The 17,764-nt window shown below is 39.3% G+C and overlaps 1 protein-coding gene across 4 annotated transcripts in view; it reads right to left on the bottom strand.

The window, feature by feature from the left end:
* Window positions 1-17,200, bottom strand: part of usp6nl (USP6 N-terminal like) — a 271,323-nt gene extending 254,123 nt beyond the window's left edge. The window contains exons 1-2 of one of the 4 annotated variants that reach the window (XM_048610396.1): window positions 17,086-17,200; window positions 13,443-13,523 (exon numbers count right to left, since the gene is read on the bottom strand). In XM_048610396.1, coding sequence (XP_048466353.1) covers window positions 13,443-13,446 — 4 coding nt within the window. In that variant the 5' untranslated portion in view covers window positions 13,447-13,523; window positions 17,086-17,200. Of the gene's footprint in view, window positions 1-13,442; window positions 13,524-15,299; window positions 15,400-16,360; window positions 16,551-16,649; window positions 16,700-17,085 lie in introns of those variants that run through there. The other 3 variants (XM_048610398.1, XM_048610397.1, XM_048610399.1) reach the window with 3 other exon arrangements.
* Window positions 17,201-17,764: the final 564 nt, after the last annotated feature.

Here is a 17,764-nt window from a genome sequence, read left to right as displayed (position 1 = left end):
AGGTTTTCTTCAACCATCATTAATTTCATTTTCTCAAAATCATTGTCTATTTTTCTGCATTCCTTACTTGAATACTTTGAAAACTGCAGACTGTCATGATCCATTTGCCACTATATCAATAAATCAATGAACTTAATTACTACATGGTAAATAGGGTCAAACAGCAGCAAAGAGAGCCTTCAGATAATCAAGTCTGTGCTAATTTTCTACACTAATTCCACTTTGCAGCACTTGGTTCTGAACATTAGATTTGAATATCCATGACATTTAAAGCGCTCATCCGTGTACTTTTAAATGTTTGTGAGGTTTCCCACCTCTATTAGCTACTTTGATATAAATGTTACAAAGAAAGATGGGATCTTCAAAGTAGCAGGATACTGCAGAGCGGCATCAACAACAAGTGTGATACAACAGAAATGGAACACACAGATCTTGAAAACATCTGATTTGAATACTAAAATGGTGAAGAGAAACTATTAAATGTTAGTCTTCGAAAGGATTTAGAAGGAGCGGCACGGTGGCTCAGTGGATTAGCACTGCTACCTCACAGCACTGGGGATCTGGGTTCGATTCCAGCCTCGGGTGAGCGTCTGTGTGGAGTTTGCATATTGTCCCCGTGTCTGCTTGGGTTTCCTCCCACAGTCCAAAGATGTGCAGGGTAGGTGGATTAGCCATGCTAAATTGCCCATAGTGCCCAGGGATGTTTAGGTTAGGTGGGTTAGACAAGAGAAATGCAGGGGTAGGAGAATGGGTCTGGGTGGGATTTTCTTCGGAGGGGCGGTGTAGACTTGTTGGGCTGAATGGCCTATTTCCACACTGCAGGGATTCTATGAGATGTCCTTGCACAAGAAGCATAAAATTAACATGCAGGTATAGCAGGCAATTAGGAAGGCATATGGTTACAAAAACAATTAAGATGTAATAAAGATAGCAGGGCAGATGAAGTCTCATGGCTGCAGGATATGGTAGTGCATGGACACCAGCATGATACAGGGCAAACAGGTCTGCAATAAATCTCAATGGCTTAAGGAGCTTGCTCAGAGACAAAGACACTGTGACACGTTAGCAAGGGTCCAAATTACCTGGACACTTTGCCTCCTGAAGGCAGTCACACTGATAAGATGGAGTCTTCTGATTTGAATCAATGATCAGGGAAATGAGGATGTGACTGCAAATTAGGCTGTTTCAGGGGTCCAGAACATTGAAGTTGAGGAGCCTTCATTTTTGTCCAACACATTTGAGGTTCTTGGTTCTTCTGTATGGTTCAAAATAGTAGAAAACAAGGGGGCTGAGCAAACAGACCTTGGCACAGTGCCATGAGAGGCCATTCAAGTGTCTGTGTATGTGTAGAAGAGAAGGTCTGCTGAGGGAGTATAAGCAGATCAGTACTAAATTAAAGACCAAAACCACGAATATTAAAATTACATTACTACCTGAATCACAAGAAAACTGGCAGAGAGTAAATGAGAGGAGATAAAAACTCAAAGATGCAGGAGAAATGGGATTTGTTTCATCAAGATCCTGGCATCAGGGGAAGCTACACTATTTGGATCTTTACTGGAACTGTGCCAGGAGCAGTGTTTTTGCAAGTTACATAACCAGGGCAATAGGGAGAGCTTTAAATTATATAGTTGGAGCAAGAGATCAAATTTGGGATGATTGATAATTTAAGTAGAGAAGACAACAACAAAGTAAAATTAAGGGAAATCATTATCAGAGTATGACAGAAAAAGGGTAGAGTACGAAAACCTAAAAAGTATAACAACAAGTCAGTTTTCAGACTGGGGGCCTATGACCAGTGGTGTGCCTAAGGGATCAGTACTGAGTTCAATGCTTTTTTTAATCTGTATAAATGATTTGCATGCAAATATAGGAGGTTCGGTTAGTAAATTTGCAGATGACACTGGTGTAGTGCACAGCCAAGGAGGTTACCCCAAATTACAACGGGACCTCAATCAGGTGGGCCAATGGGCCAAGGAGTGGCAGATGGACTTTAATCTAGATAAACCTAAGGTGCTGCATCTTGGTAGGGCAAATCAGGGCAGGACTTATACACTTAATGGTAAAAGGTCCTGTGGAGTGTTGCCGAACAAAGGGATCTCAGAGTGCAGGTTCATAGTTCCTTGAAAGTGGAGTCGCTGGTAAACAGGTTAGTGAAGGAATTTGGTACACTTGCCTTTATTAGTCATTGCATTGAGTATAGGAGTTGAGGTGTTATGTTGTGGCTGTACAGAACATTGAATAGGCCACTATCGGAATACGGTGTTCAATTCTGGTCATCCGTCTACAAAAAGGATGTTGTTCAACTGGAAAGGGCTCACGAAAGATTTACAACGGTGTTGCCAGAGTTGGAAGGTTTGAAATATAGGGCAAGACAGAATTGGCTGGGGCTATTTCCTCTGGAATGTCAGAGGCTGAGAGGTGACCTTATAGAGGTTTATAAAATCATGAGGGGCATAGATAGGGTGAATAGTCAAGGTCTTTTCCCCAGGGTGGAGGAGTCCAAAACTATGAGGGCATAGGTTTAAGGTGAGTGGGGAAAGATTTAAAAAGGGATCTGAGGGGCAACATTTTCATGCAGAGGCTGGTGTGTGTATGGAATGAGCTGCCAGAGGAAGTAGTGGAGGATGGTACAGTTACAACATTTAAAAGGCAGCTGGAATGGGCATATGAGTAGGAAGGGTTTGGAGGGATATGGGCCAAATGCTGGCAAATGGAGCTAGATTAATTTAGAATATCTGGTCACCACAGACGAGTTGGACCGAAATGTCTGTTTCCATGCTGTACATCTCTCCATCTCGAAGTCATTTTAAAAAAGCAGAACTAAAGGTTCTGAATTCGAAAGCACATACCATTTGTAACAATGCAATTAATTGACAATGCAAATGGAAATAAATGTGACTGGTAGCTGTAACACTAACATAGCTGCAAGACAAAAAGATGAAACCTGAATATTCAAGAATACAATGAATTCTTAAAAGTACAAGAAATCAGGACAAGGTTGAGGGGATACTGAGAGATTGCTCAGTTAATTAAGGATGACTCAATTATGAAATTGAAGTTCAAAAATAAGGAATTCTTCCTGTGATCATACAAACTTTTGGGAACCATACCTGAAGAGCTAGGCACAATTTTGGTCCCTGCACCCAGGAAGGATACATTTACTTCAGGAGGAAATACTTCATCATTAGACCAATTAAGATTAGAAGCTTGTTCTTGGAGACGAATTTGCGTACAATGGGCCTAACTCTGTGCAACTTAGAACAGTGAGGTTGTAGATCATGAAAGTTGGTTTTCCCTAGTTGGGCTGCCGAGAACTAAAGAGACATAGTATCAGGACAGAACACATAAAAGAACTAGGAGCAGATCAACCCCTTGAGCCTGCTCCATTTAATACGGCCATGGTTAACCACACAGGATTGGAGGATGCCAAGTTGTACCTCAAAGTGCAAAATGATTCAGAGGGCTGTGAATCTTTAGAATGCTTTACCACAGAGGATTATTGATACTCTTGAGCATATTCAAGCCCGGTGACTGAACTTTGCAGACCAACAAAATCAAGGAATATAGGAGCAGACAGGCAAGTGATGTAGAAGTTATGGATCAGACATAATCTCATGAAATACCAGATTAGGCTAGAATGGCTATACAGTTTACTTGTGTTCCAATTTCTTACTGTTAAGTTAATGATATGGAAAACATGTTCTGAATCATCACAAAAACCAAATGGACTAGTCACACACACACACGCAAAGCCGGTGTGAGAGTGTGTGACAGCGCGAGAGAGAGAGCGCAAGAGAAGAAACAAACAAACAATCACTCGTTAAAAATATAACTTCACTTCATTGTACTTCACTGTATGTGATGCATATCAAGACATCACCTTGACATCAATACAAGTACCATCATTGTGTCAAAATTTTAATTATCTTCCTTTTTTAGATCAATTTGGCCATACAGGACTGTAACATCCTTTTCTTTCAAAGTTCTCACACACTGGGCAGGGCACAGCAGCATGAAAATGGTTTTAAGACATTTAGGGCTGTCCTAGCCAATGATACCTACATCCCTTCAATGAATAAAAGCCTAATGTCTGCTGAAAACATGCCATTTATAAATTCCAATGGCACTTGTTGGTAGCAAGTTTCTTTTAAAAAATGCATATACTCAATGTAAAGATTTATTTTAAAACTTAGAATTTTAATTTAATGACATTTTCTTCACCCAAATACATTTTCACTGTAGAGTCAGAGAGATCTACAGTACAGAAAAAAAACACCCTACGGCCCATCACAGCCTGTCAAAACGACCACCTAACTATTCTAATCCCATTCCTCACCACTTGGCCTGGTGTGTCTTGGCATCACAAGTGCACACCTAAATACTTCCTCAATGTTACGAGAGTTTCTGCGTCTACCACTCCTAGAGGCAATGAGTTGCAGATTCCCACCACCCTCATGAAAAAAAAGGTTTTCCTCACATCTCGTCTAAACTTGCTGCCCCTTACCTTAAATCTATGCCCCCTGGTCACTGATTCATCCAGTAAGGGGAAAAGGTTTCTTCCTATCTGTATCTCAATCTCCTCTGCTCTAAGGAAAACACCCCAGTCAGTATTTCTCTTCAGAACTGAAACTCTCCACCCATGCAACATCCTGGTAAAACTCCTCTCCACCTTCTCCAGTGCTATCACATCCCTCCTAGGATGTGGATTCCAGAACTGCATACAATACTCTTACAGTGGCCCAACAATCGTCTTTTAAAGCTCCAGGATAAGGCACTGCTCTTAAACTCAATGCTTCAACAAAGAAAAAGCCTTCTTAACTACGTTATCATCCTGTTCTGATATCTTAAGGGAGCAGTATATGTGCACACCAAAGGTCTCTCTGATCCTCAGTGCTTCGCAAGGTCCAACTGTTCATTATGAATTCCCTTGCCTTGTTTGCCTCACCCAAGTTAATTACCTCACAATTACCCAGACTGAATTCCATTTCAGTCCTTTGAAGATTTTTAGATCATAATTCTTTATTTCAATTTATTTTAGATATTTCACTGCCAACCTCCCGGGCATCAGCTAACGCAGCCATAAAAAAAACAAATAATTTTTCAAACATTCCATGCACAATTTTCACCAGTGTAATATTTTGTACTGTTTCATTTCTATGGGGCAGCATAAACACAAGCACAGCAGCTTCCAAAGCACAAAGTATTCCAGAAAAGCAAAACTGCGAACTGATGCAGCGTTGCAGTACAAACACACTGCAACATTACCATCTACACTGTTGAACAATGCACTCCACAGGTGACTTTATAGTTTCAACAGCACAACAGCCAGTGTATGTGAGGTATATAATCTATTCAAGTCTACACAAATATTCAATTCTTCTTGCGAACAAATTAAAACCATCCAGCTCTTCAAGGAAGTTCACAACATTAACTGTAAATTATGGACATTTATAGAATTCTAGATAGCTACTGTGATAAATGGAAAAGTATCTTGTAATTTTTAATATGGCATGAAGTTTATTAAGTTTCTGTGGCATCTTCAGTTTATGCAGAAAGTGCCAGTCCCAAACTATGTCTGCCACCATTCTGAAGCATTAAAATTGCAGATGCTCAAAATCTGAAATAAAAACTGAAATTGCAGGAGAAACTCAGCAGGTCTGGCAGTATCTGAGAAAAGACTCTCCCCAGGTCTTTCCTGTGAACAGCAAACACAATACAAGATTTATTTCACCATTGTCAAAATTACCATCCACATGCATTTAGTTTCTCCAAAATTAAAGCTTACAGTGCCATCCTATTTCATCATCTGTAGTAACACAACATACACATCAACATCAGTGGCATCCAAAGCTAGTTTGAATGGTTTGTCATAATTCAGTGCTGCTAAAAGTATAATTTATTGACTATGGAGACGGAAAAGACTGCAGATGCTGGAAGTTAGAGTCAATAAGTGTGGAGCTAGAAAAGCACAGCAGGTCAGATAGCATCTGAGGAGCAGGGAAGTCAACATTTTGGGAGCAGGGAAGTTAACTGAGGAGATGGGTGCTTTGTATCGGTGTTCGCCAGGGGAGGGGGCGTGGAGTTGTGCAGCGCAGGGGCAGACCCTTTGATTGGGCTTGCCCTTGCTGACCAGATGGTCTAAATTAATCTAGTACCATTTGGCAACACGGTGCTCAGTTACGAGTGGTGTACCACAAGGATCTATTCTGGGTCCTCTTCTATTTGTGATTTTTGTAAATGATTTGGATGAAGGAGCGGAAAGGTGGATTAGCAAGTTCGTGGATGGTGCGCAGGTGGGTTGCGTTGTGGACAGTGCGGATGGCTGTTCTAGGTTACAAAGGGACATTGATAGGATGCAGAGCTGGGCTGAGAAGTGGCAGATGGAGTTTAACCCTGAAAAGTTTGAGGTGATTCATTTTGGAAGGACAAACTCGAAAGCAGAATACAGGGTTAACGGAAAGATTCTTGGCAGTGTGGAGGAGCAGAGGGATCTTGGGGTTCATGTTCACCGTTCCCTGAAAGCTGCCACCCAGGTGGATAGAGTTGTTAAGAAGGTGTATGGTGTGTTAGCTTTCATTAATAGAGGGATCGAGTTCAAGAGCTGTGAAGTTATGCTCCAGCTATGCAAAAGCCTGGTTCCGCCACATCTGGAGTATTGTGTCCAGTTCTGGGTCGCCTCATTACAGGAAAGATGTGGAAGCATTGGAAAAGGTGCAGAGGAGATTTACCAGGATGTTGCCTGGAATGGAGGGAAGGTCTTATGAGGAAAGGTTGAGACAGCGAGGGCTTTTCTCTTTAGAACGACGAAGGATGAGGAGAGGTGACTTGATAGAGGTGTACAAAATGATCAGAGGTATACAAAATGATCAGAGGTATAGACAGAGTGGACAGCCAGAGACTTTTTCCTAGGGTGGAGGTAGCTATTACGAGGGGCATAGTTTTAAAGTGAGTGGAGGCAGATACAGGGGAGACGTCATAGGTAGGTTCTTTACTCAGAGTGCTGGGGACGTGTATTGCATTGCCGGAGAGGGTAGTGGAGTTGGCCTCATTAGGGGCATTTAAGCAGCTATTAGATAGGCATATGGATGATAGTATAAGGTAGGGGTGGAGGTTAGATAGACCTCAGGATTAGGGTAAAAGTTCGGCACAACATCGTGAGCCAAAGGGTCTGTACTGGGCTGTACTGTTCTATGGCCTATGGTTATCACAAAGCCTTATCACATGGCCTGCTATTACACACTTCCCATTGTTAGCCACTAATAGTCCCCATTAGCAGCTATTCGTTCTCCTAGGCTGATCATTATCCAATCCTTTGTCTGTTCAACTATTCTTCTGTCTCTTTGAGTTCTATCTCTACCTATTGTTTACTCCTTACCCCTTCCTCCCACCCTATCTTCTGCATAGGAAACAACATTTTCCTAGCTACCATCAGTTTTGAAGAAGGGACACTAGACCCAAAACGTTAACTGATTTCTTTCCACAGATGCTGCCAGACCCGCTGAGATTTTCCAGCAATTTCTGTTTTTGTTTGTTGTTGTTGATGATGACAAACTTCAAATGCCCCAAATGTAAATTTAAATATTCACCTTTGACAGTGCAAGTTGAGCCTGGGTATGTTTGATTTGGCTGCAAGTAATTTGGACGGTTAAGCTCAATATTGGAGTTGCAAAATTTTCAATGAAAAATGAGGAGAATATTCACCTGACATTGAGAAAGGTTTGTAGCCAGAGACAGAACTAATGTTTGAAATATTGCAACATACAATCATGCACAGATACAGTAGTGCAACTAGTATTCTTAATCTAGAAAAGGGATTCTGTCCTGAGAACCAGCAGATTTTCAGGATGGCAACCTATAACTAGTGCAGTGTAACAAGGATCAGTGCTGTGGCCATAATTATTTAGTGTATTTTAAATGACTTGGATGACAGAAGTGAATACACTATCGCCAAATTGAATGACACAAATAGGTGGGACGGCAACTAGCGAGGATAGAGACAGGTTACAGGAATGGGTAAAATCTTGACAGTGGAATATAATGTGGGGAAATACCAGGTTATGCATGTTGGCAGGAAGAATAGAAGAGTTGTGTATTATTTAAATGGGACACACAGGAATTTGTGGATCCTGGCGCATGAAATCACAGAATTTCAGCATCCAAGTTCAGCAGTTAAGCAGGAAGCCAAACAGACTGTTGGGTCTCCATGTAAAGGAACAGATTATCAAAATAGGAAGGTCTTATTATCCAGGCACGAGTCAGACCACAACCAAAATACCATGTACAGTTTCGGTCCCCTTATCGAAGGAAAGGTATACTGGCATTGGAAGCAGTCCAGAAAAAGCTCATTAGGTTATTTTTTGGAATGTAGGGATTTTCTTATCTTGACAGATTGAGTAGTTTCGGTTTATACTCATTTGAGTTTAGAAGATGGAGAAGCAAACTTATTGAAACATACATGATTCTTAGAGGACATGACTGGGTAGATGTGGAGAGATTGTTTCTCCTGGGGAGTCTAGGACAAGACAGCATAATCTCAGAGTAAGGGGTCATCCATTCAAGACAGAGATAAGGAGGATTTGTTTTCTCTCAAAATGTAGTCAGTCAATCCCTCGAATTCTTTACTGCAGAGGGCTATTGAGGCTGGGTTGTTAATATGCTCAAGGCTTGAGATTTTTTAAAACAATAAGGGAAAATCAATAATTACGGGGAAAAGGCAGGAAGATGGAATTCAGGATTATCAGATCAGCCATTGTCTCATTGAATGACAGAAAAAAAACTCGATCGAGCTGAAGTAGGCCATTCATCCCAATCTCTGGTGGTCTCTACCCTCACTTAATCAAATCCAACAGAACAGAGGTCCTATCTATTCCAAGATCAAGATCATTTTGCATGATTTGGAAGGGAAAAAGAATCTCCCTAGTAAACCAGGCAGTACTTATTTCTTAACCAACATCAATAAAACTGACCAGATAGTCACATAGCTTACCATTTTAGAAGGTTTTCTGTGCACAAATTCAATATCACATATTCTATGTAGCTAGTTTATTGCCAATGAAATCCATCAGGATAACCCCGGGATCTTAAAAATGCTATGCAAGTTCAAGTTGTTTTCTTTGCTCATCAGGCTGTGCGCTATTTCATTATTTGAAGTTGCAAATGAAGCTGAACAATTTACAATAATCCACAAACCACCTCACTCGTGATCTTAAGAAGGGCGTTGCAGATGAAATGGCTCAAGAAAGATGGATTGAGAATACCGCAGGAAATTATTTCTCCTGAGGAAGCAATGATTGGTCTCCACCAATCACACCCAGCTTCCTTAGTTAAGTCATGACACTAGCCCCTCAACCATTTCACATCTCATCTCAATTTTGCCAGCTCACTTTCTAGCTAGCTGTTCTTGATGACTGCTTTGACATCAAATGCCAATGTCATAGTTACAAATTACAATTTGGCAATCACCAGTTAATCTGTTTTACTACTGTTGATTGAGGGGTAATTGTCGGTCAAAGGACACTGAAAAAAAAATCATTGCTCAATGATGCCGTGGAATCACGTCCAAGTCAACATTTAGTGCCTCTTCCAAAACACAGCAACTCCAACAATGCATTATTCCCTGGTATTGCATAATTGTAAGCAGAGATGTTACGGTCAAGTTGCAAAAGAGGTCTTGAACCTATGACCTTGGAAAACCAGATCGTATGTATCAGTAACCCCAAAAAAAAACATACTGAAGCACCAAATCTAAAAATGCATCCATGCAGTTTACTATTTTCTTCATCACATATCATGACAAAAATTTATGCCCTACTTCCACTTAAAAACCAATGAACAATGCTTTAATCCACCAATTTGTAAGGTCCTGATGAACTTTTTAAAACCCCCATAAAGTAATGGAACATAAAACAGAGAATGGAGCAACTGGCTTCCAACAAAATATTTCAAAATTGATTCATTCACAGATTAAAAAAAACAAGAAATGGAATACTAATAGCAATTACACGTTGAAATTTGTATCTTCTTAAATATTCACATTTTGCTTTTACACTAAAATTTAATCTTCACTTTTTATAAAACCTGGAGTTCTGAACTGATTTTCTCTATTTGCTTTCAACAAAACAACATTTACAACAAAACAATTAACTGTTGCAATTACAATTCATATGGTGGTATTGAAAACATCACCACAGCTCCTAGACAACAGAAGTTGTCAGTAACTCCTCATTCCAACATTTTTTTAATATTATTTTTCTCTCACTAAGAACAAACTAAAAAACTTAGCACTGGACACTTATAAATTAGAGATTACACAGAATCTCAGCCCATTAAAAGGTCACAAAAATAGCACAAAGCATTAAAATGTTGCAGACTCCTAAAATCTGAAATGTTTAGTATTAGGGTGAAACATTATTGCAAGAATCATGCATTTTTTTATCCCACTTGCAGACATTACAACAGTGAAAACACTACAGACAGGCATAATTCACTAACAAGTGCTTTGGATTTCTTGAGGTTCTGAAATATGCCAGCAATAATTTCAAACTGATCATCTCTATTTTAAATTCACCTCATCTGGTACATTTTCACGTATATCAAGATGTGTCCAATTTATTTAACTTTCTGTTTTCAGGTTAAAATCAACACTTTAAAGGGTAATCACAATGGAACAGTCATACCATATTTGTCTTTCAGCTGTTCAAAGCCATTGAATGCAGTTCTTTACATGCACATCTTCCTCTACCATTTGAAATAGATTAATAGAAGCAACTATATTATTTGCTAATAAATGCAAAAATTATTTTGAACAGGAACAAACTACCTGTGATGACTGTAAATTCAACATGGATTTATCACTCGTTTGCCATGCACAAACACAAGTAAACTTCTAGTCTCCAGCATTTATCAAATAAAATATAGCACCAAGTGGAGTTCACAATGAACAAAGTGCTCTTTGTCCAACGTGCTCAAAAAATCTTGTTGATTGGCCAACTATAGAATGAAAATAATTTAGGGGTAGAGGGGAGGGAGGGGAAGCATGGTATGTCAATAGAACAGTAACAGAGTTTAGTTGTCAACCAGTACAGTGAGAATGTTCAGCTGAAAAGAAAGTTAGCTTTTATGATTTTAAAATATGTAATAAGTTAAGTACAAGCCCCAAACATCCTCACTAATTTTAGTAGAAGTTGCATATAAGTAACATTAACATACTAAAGCTTACAAAAAACACTTTGGAAGAGTGATCACAAAACTGATATTTGATACCAAGCCACACGAAGGGATGTCAGGACACAGCCAAATGCTTGAACAACAATGTCGTTTTTACATAATCCCAATTGATGCTACATCAGTTACAATAAGGAAACCTGGTTCGACAGATCATGATTGCTCTTTGCATTTGAGTACTGTGAGGTTCATCACTGACACATATTCACAAAGGCTGATGTTCTTCAATAACAAAACACAAAATTGATGCACAAAGCAATATATCTAAGACAGTTAGAGAAATCTAAACATAAACTGTAAAGCAAAGTTTCAATTTATTCACCAATAGTATGCTTTTAGATACTCAATTCCAAAGAAATTTCATTCCTACCTTGATTCTTTTTAAACTGACTCCTCAGAGTTTCTTTTCCTTGAACAGCAGAGAAAATCTTACAATTCCTTTCCCAAAACTCGGACATAAATCTTTCACAATTCTGATTGCCTAAAATGTTTCCAGTTCTAACAATTTGAAGATGTCTATCCAAACTCAGCTGGTTTGAAAACTTCAAATCACTTAAAACATTTTGCTATGATGACAGCTGAAACAATTATAACATTTAAAAGGAATCCGGATGGGTATGTGAATGGGAAGGGTTTAGAGGGACTTGGGCCAAATGCTGGCAAATGAGACTGGATTAGTTTAGAATATCTGGTCAGCATGGATGAGTTGGACCATAGTGTCTGTTTCCGCGCTGGACAACTCTATAACCCTGTGACTGATACCTCTGAACAGAAATTTGATTCTCCTGCTAAAAGAGACTTTTCTCCCTTGTGAACTGAACGGCTGGTTCTGAGCTGAGATCTTAAAAATTTTGGTTCTGAAGTTAAAACCAAAGGAATAGCTTTTTGATCTGTTGTAAACATTCCTTCCACCAACAGGGGTTCTGTGGCACATGAATGCAATAACACGCTTTTCTTGGAGTTGGTGCACTTAGGTCACTGTTCCAAATGATTTTGGCATGTTCTAGAAAAAGTCACCTTCACAGAACTGACCCACATTCATCTGCCTTTAGTTTAAATCCAAATCCCAGATTATGTAATGTTTAAAACACACTTTCCTTCACAAAAGGAGCTACAATAAAAGGAAAGCAAAGGAAGTAGAAATGTGGAGAAGTTAATGAGGGAATTCCAGATTGAGAGTTTAGGCAACTCAAAGCACAACTACTATTGACACGCAACTATGTCAGGGATGCTCACTGTTCCAAAATTAAACGCTTTCAGAGCTCAAAGGGACCGCATTGCTAGAAAAATTGGGACAAAGGATTTTAAAACAAGACTGGGAGCCCGTAGGTCAAATATTACATTTGCAAAGAGTCTTGGTGCGAGTTAAGGTACAGGCACCAACATTTTGGATATGCTGAAGTTAATGTGCAGTGGAAAAGTGGAGTCCTACAAGAATAATCAAGTCTACAGGTTAACAAAAACATACGAAGACTTCAGAAGGTGGTGAGCTGAGAAAGGATGGAGTCATGCAATTTTTTAGAAATTTAAGTAGTCTGTCTTTGTCACATAGCAGATATATGGTTGAAAGTTCATTTCGGTTCAAATACAACACAAAGGCTTTAATAGTCTGGTTCAGTCTGAGATAGTTGCCACGGAAAGGAAAGTAGTTAGTAGCAAGGAACAGACAACATATATACTGAACAAAAAAAAAGTGACTGCTGGAAACCGTGGGTCTCCTTCGTGGTATTCAGTTTACAGCCAGCTTTGCCACACTCTTCGATCAGCAGTTTCAGATTTGAAATGAGTAACTTGAACATGGTGCTGCAGAAGTAGTGGCACTGCCCTTATTTCGCATTATGCCAACATAAATACCAATGGATAAAGAGATCAAATTTAACACACTTCAAATCTGCTCCATCTCCTTTTCAATCATTTACTGGTCAGTTACTGAATGAATGAATTAATCTGCATCAACCAAATATCAATCTCAAAAAATAACTGGGCGATTCAGATGTTGGATTGTAATATCAGTCACTTAAACTAAAGGGAAAGATCAACTGGTTTCATCCTTCACTGATGTTTTAATTTTTAACAAAGTAATTGACTTTTTAAAAAGGTTATTTTATTTTGATTATTCACGTCTACGTTAATTTGCAGTTTCCAGAGTTCTTAAATGACCAACTTCACATTCAGCAACACCAACTCACATTGAAGCATAAAAAATATTTACTCACTCATAATGATGTGTTCTTCTGCATCAGATAGAGATATAGTGCTGATCTGCAATTATCTATCCAGAGAGAGGAGTTCATGCCCTATATTGTAAAAAAAGTCTTACATCAATTATTGTAGTCCCGAAACAGTTTTAAACATCTATGCCTCAAAACTTGTGTGTCCTTAGTGAGAGGTGTGAGTGCGGTTAAAACAAACCAAGATACTCACAGAGGTTGCAAGCCAGTTTCTGTGTCAGAACGTAAGGCAGGAACACAATTGCATTAGATTGTCATATCTACATTTAAACAACTATTGACAATTTGGTCAGCCCAAAATGTTTATTGTAGATGAGTCCACCGTGCATTAAGCCAGATTGATTGTTGATAACCATCTTTCCAATACCCCCACAGAAGAGCTTACAGCCTTGCTGAAACTGCCAATTAGGTCAAAAACCATCATGTTATCAGCAAATCCTTATTCAAGTGAAAGGGAAACTGAATGCCCAAACATTCTGGCCAGTCTATCATTCCTCCCTACACACAATGACAGAAGTCATCTCCACCAAATAAATGCGAAACTTCTGACTGTTATTATCAAAAGTTTTTCACCTTGCATTCAAGATATTCACAAGAAATGCCAAAATAAAGGGAAAACAACATTTACATTGAGAGAGGAGAATGCTGATTGATTGGTAAATGGGCTCCGACAGGTAGACATATTGCCATAGAAAATGCACCAGTTAATAATGACCAAGGGTTAACTGCCCAGCTTTGGTTTAGTTTTAAACAAGGCAAATTGACCCTGATTTCTCAGTGCATTGCTTTGGCCAATAAACCAAAGAATGGTTGTCATCTCTATCTTGTCAGTTTGAAACAGGCACAATGTGTCTGTCAGCAGATAACATGGTCCTGTGTATTACTATTCATATCCTCCAAGATTTTAAACATCTAGATTGAATGTTTGACAGTCAGATACAACTTTCATAAACTTAGCAATAAATCATACATGCATGAGAAACCATGCTCCTTCTTTAAATTGTCCTGAAACAACTCAAGTGGAGGTTAGTAGGTTTTAGGTTTATTCAAGTGCTTAAAGCTAACAATAACAAGACTACATATCAATCTGATTTTTGAAAACTAAATTGTTGACAACAGAATAATAAAACAATTCTGCAAAGTGGTGATCAGTCAGCCATTTTAAGTTTGTTCACTCCTCTCACAACAGTTGTGTGATCCTTTTATCTCTCTGCCTACAGATTCTGTGTCTCTGTGCTCTCCTCTCACTGCACCTGAAAAGGGGCTGTGCTCAGAAAGCTTGAGATATCAAATAAACCTGTTGGCTGATAACCTGGTGTCGTGTGATTTTTGACTTTGTCCACCCAAGTCCAACACTGGCACCTCCACATTACATTATTTTTGAAAAAGGAAACCTTAAGTTCAATTAATGAACAAGACTGTCAGCAATATTGGCATATTTCATTGTACTGTGCTTCTGATCCCATACTTTCTCTATTACATTGCCAGTTTCCACCACTGCCGGAGCTCATTCATTGCAGAGATCTCCATCCATGTCTTTGCTGTCTTTAGATTGAAGCATTCCAATGCTGTCATAGCTAATCTCCCTGTATGGAGTATCCAAAATACTGTTGCCCATATCCTCAGCGATTTCAAGACCTGATCATCCACAAGGAATGAGCATGTTAACTTACACAGATTCCAAATTGAGCAACACTTTTAGGAGTCCATTGCTGAATGATTTATACATATATTTCTTGGTTTTCAAATCCTTCCATGGCCTTGGCTCTTGCTATCTCTATAACTCACTCCACTGCTAGCCTTCTCTACCCAAAAAAATCTCAGCAGAACTCCAATCCTGACCTCTTGCACATTCCCAGTATCATTGCTTCTAATCGGTGGTTGGATCTTCAGCTGTCTTAACTGAGAATTTTTTTCTTCTGGTTCCACACTCTCTTCCACAAAAGAGGTTTCTTGATGCATCTTACATTATCAAAACACCTTCTGAGATTTAAATAAAACAAAGAACTGTGGATGGTGAAGATCTGAAACAAAACCAGAAATTACTGGCAAAACTCAGCAGGTCTGACAGCATCTGTGGGGAGAAAGCAGAATTAACATTTGACATCTGGTGACTCTATCAGAACCTTCCAAAATTTCTCCTTTTTTTGAAACTAACAATTCTGTCACATACATTGAGACATTTACTACAAATAAAGGCATTACAGAAATCATTTTTATAAACTAAAATACTACAAAAATGAGAACTGATTTCTTATGGAAATTCAGTACACCACTTCAAAAGATTAAATGAAGCAAAAAAAAGTTTAAAAAAGACTCATTGAAAATCAATGCACACATTAGAAAATTACTTGTCAGTTTCAAATTGAATATCCTACATCATTTTAAGCTGTTAAACACAAACTGATTTTAAGAAACAAAAGCACGAGAAAATTTTCAAAGCATAATTCAAATATAATTATGATTCTTGATGCTTCTACGTTAGCCAAAACTTCCCGAAAGATTTCAAGTTCACTGAAGTGTGGACATATGCAAGTTACAACCCTTTACTAACGTATATGGGAAGCAACCATCCTTCAAGTTAATATCAAAACAATCTCCAGTTTTACTGTACATAGCTTCTGATAATAAATGTGCAGGCTTTGTTAATTCAATTGTCGACGAAGCTATTATCATTTCTGGTCCCGTGTTAAATTCGCAATATGGGGAAGAATTTTCAAAAAAGAAACTCAATAAAACGTTTAGACAGTCATGTTTTGTTTCTTCCTACTTTCTTGAGAAATCGCACAAAGCAGGTTCCCTCCTGGCAGGAGTGGCAGAGACGGATGAGCCTCAGGTTCTCTTCAGGAGACGCAAAAATTCCCAACCAAAAGAAAAATCTGCTTAACTTTCAATGGACTTACAGAAGAAAGGGAAGATTTCATCGCGGGACCAGTCAAAGAACGATTTTTTAAAAAGTCGAACCTACGGTTTTACAAATCCACTTCCATAAGTTTACATGCTTTTATGAAACTAAATTGGGAAAGGGGGGGTGGTGAAGAACACAAAAAAAAATAAATCAACTTTTGTAGAACTTAAAATCGAAATAGCATCTTGATAAAGCACGCGGAACTGTCAATCGAGATTAGAAGTAAGTCATATCATCAGTTTAGGTCCTTTAAAAAAAATAAATCAGGCACAGCTCTAACTAACCAATTGTTTCTCCCTGATTGGGATTAATGACGCCAGCCAACCAAACATTGCTATCGGGGAGCGGAAACGGCCGCCGTCTATGTTTAAAACATGAACCGCCAACCAATCGGACAAGCGGAAGGAAGGGGGAACTCCGTTGCCCGGCCAATGGGCGGGAGGAGAGATGGAAAGAGGGCGGGGCGTGGTCAAGCAGCAAGGTCGGTTGCAGGCGGCCACCCTTACGGACAGACGCTGCGCTAGGCCGCGGTAATGAGGCGCTCGCGCACCGTATTATAAATGCGATTCTCTCTCCCGTCCTTTATTCAATCGCGTAAATATTGTCCTTTAATGTTTTTTTTAAAAAAAAATACTGTAAAATTAATATTGTTAATTGAATTTTTATCCCTTCTCTCCCAAAGAAAACAAAACTTTTTTTAAAAAAATAAAAACGATTTACCTTATTTTTCCCCCGTTTGAAGGGACAGTTCGACGCTGCATTGTGTTAAGTAGTAACTTCCATGTTTCTTTTTCTCTCTGGCTCCGAGTTGTGAGTTTAAATCTCTTCTTCGCTGGGAATGCGACGTTTCGCTGACCGAGCCCCCGAGGCCACTTTTCAAACAGGCTAAACTATGGAAACAGCTCGCGACTGCCAATGGATCCCGCTGCGGCAATGGCTCTGCACGCTGCCCGGGAATCACTTCCGGGACATTAGGCATACTCACCTGGGACATGGAATGGATGAATAAGCACCTGGAGCACCATTGCTCAACTGCTTCTCACCTCCTTCTCTCCATCCTTCCTGCTGCATGCACTCCTTTTCAAAGAAAACAACAGGATGGATATAGAAATAGTATCTAATCCCACTTGCAACTTTCAGATTCGTAACGAACGGATTGTCCGTACATTACTGCATTGTTTGTGGGATACAAACGCGATTTTATTGTGCTGGAAAGCTTTTTGAGACCTCCAATGAAATTGCAAACGTCTTTGTTTTGTAGTATTTTTCAATCAATTTGTTCTGATGTCTTGTGACACATCTCTGGAACAGGTGAGTCTTGAACCCGGCTCTGTTAGCTTAGAGGCAGCGGCACCATTGTACCGTTAGCCCTCAAATCAGTTGCCACGACAGGATTTGA

This window comes from Rhincodon typus, chromosome 22, assembly GCF_021869965.1.
Source record: "Rhincodon typus isolate 14 chromosome 22, sRhiTyp1.1, whole genome shotgun sequence".
Taxonomy (NCBI): domain Eukaryota; kingdom Metazoa; phylum Chordata; class Chondrichthyes; order Orectolobiformes; family Rhincodontidae; genus Rhincodon; species Rhincodon typus.
The sequence above is the reverse complement of the archived record's forward strand: the minus strand, read 5'-3'. Positions and strand labels throughout refer to the sequence as shown.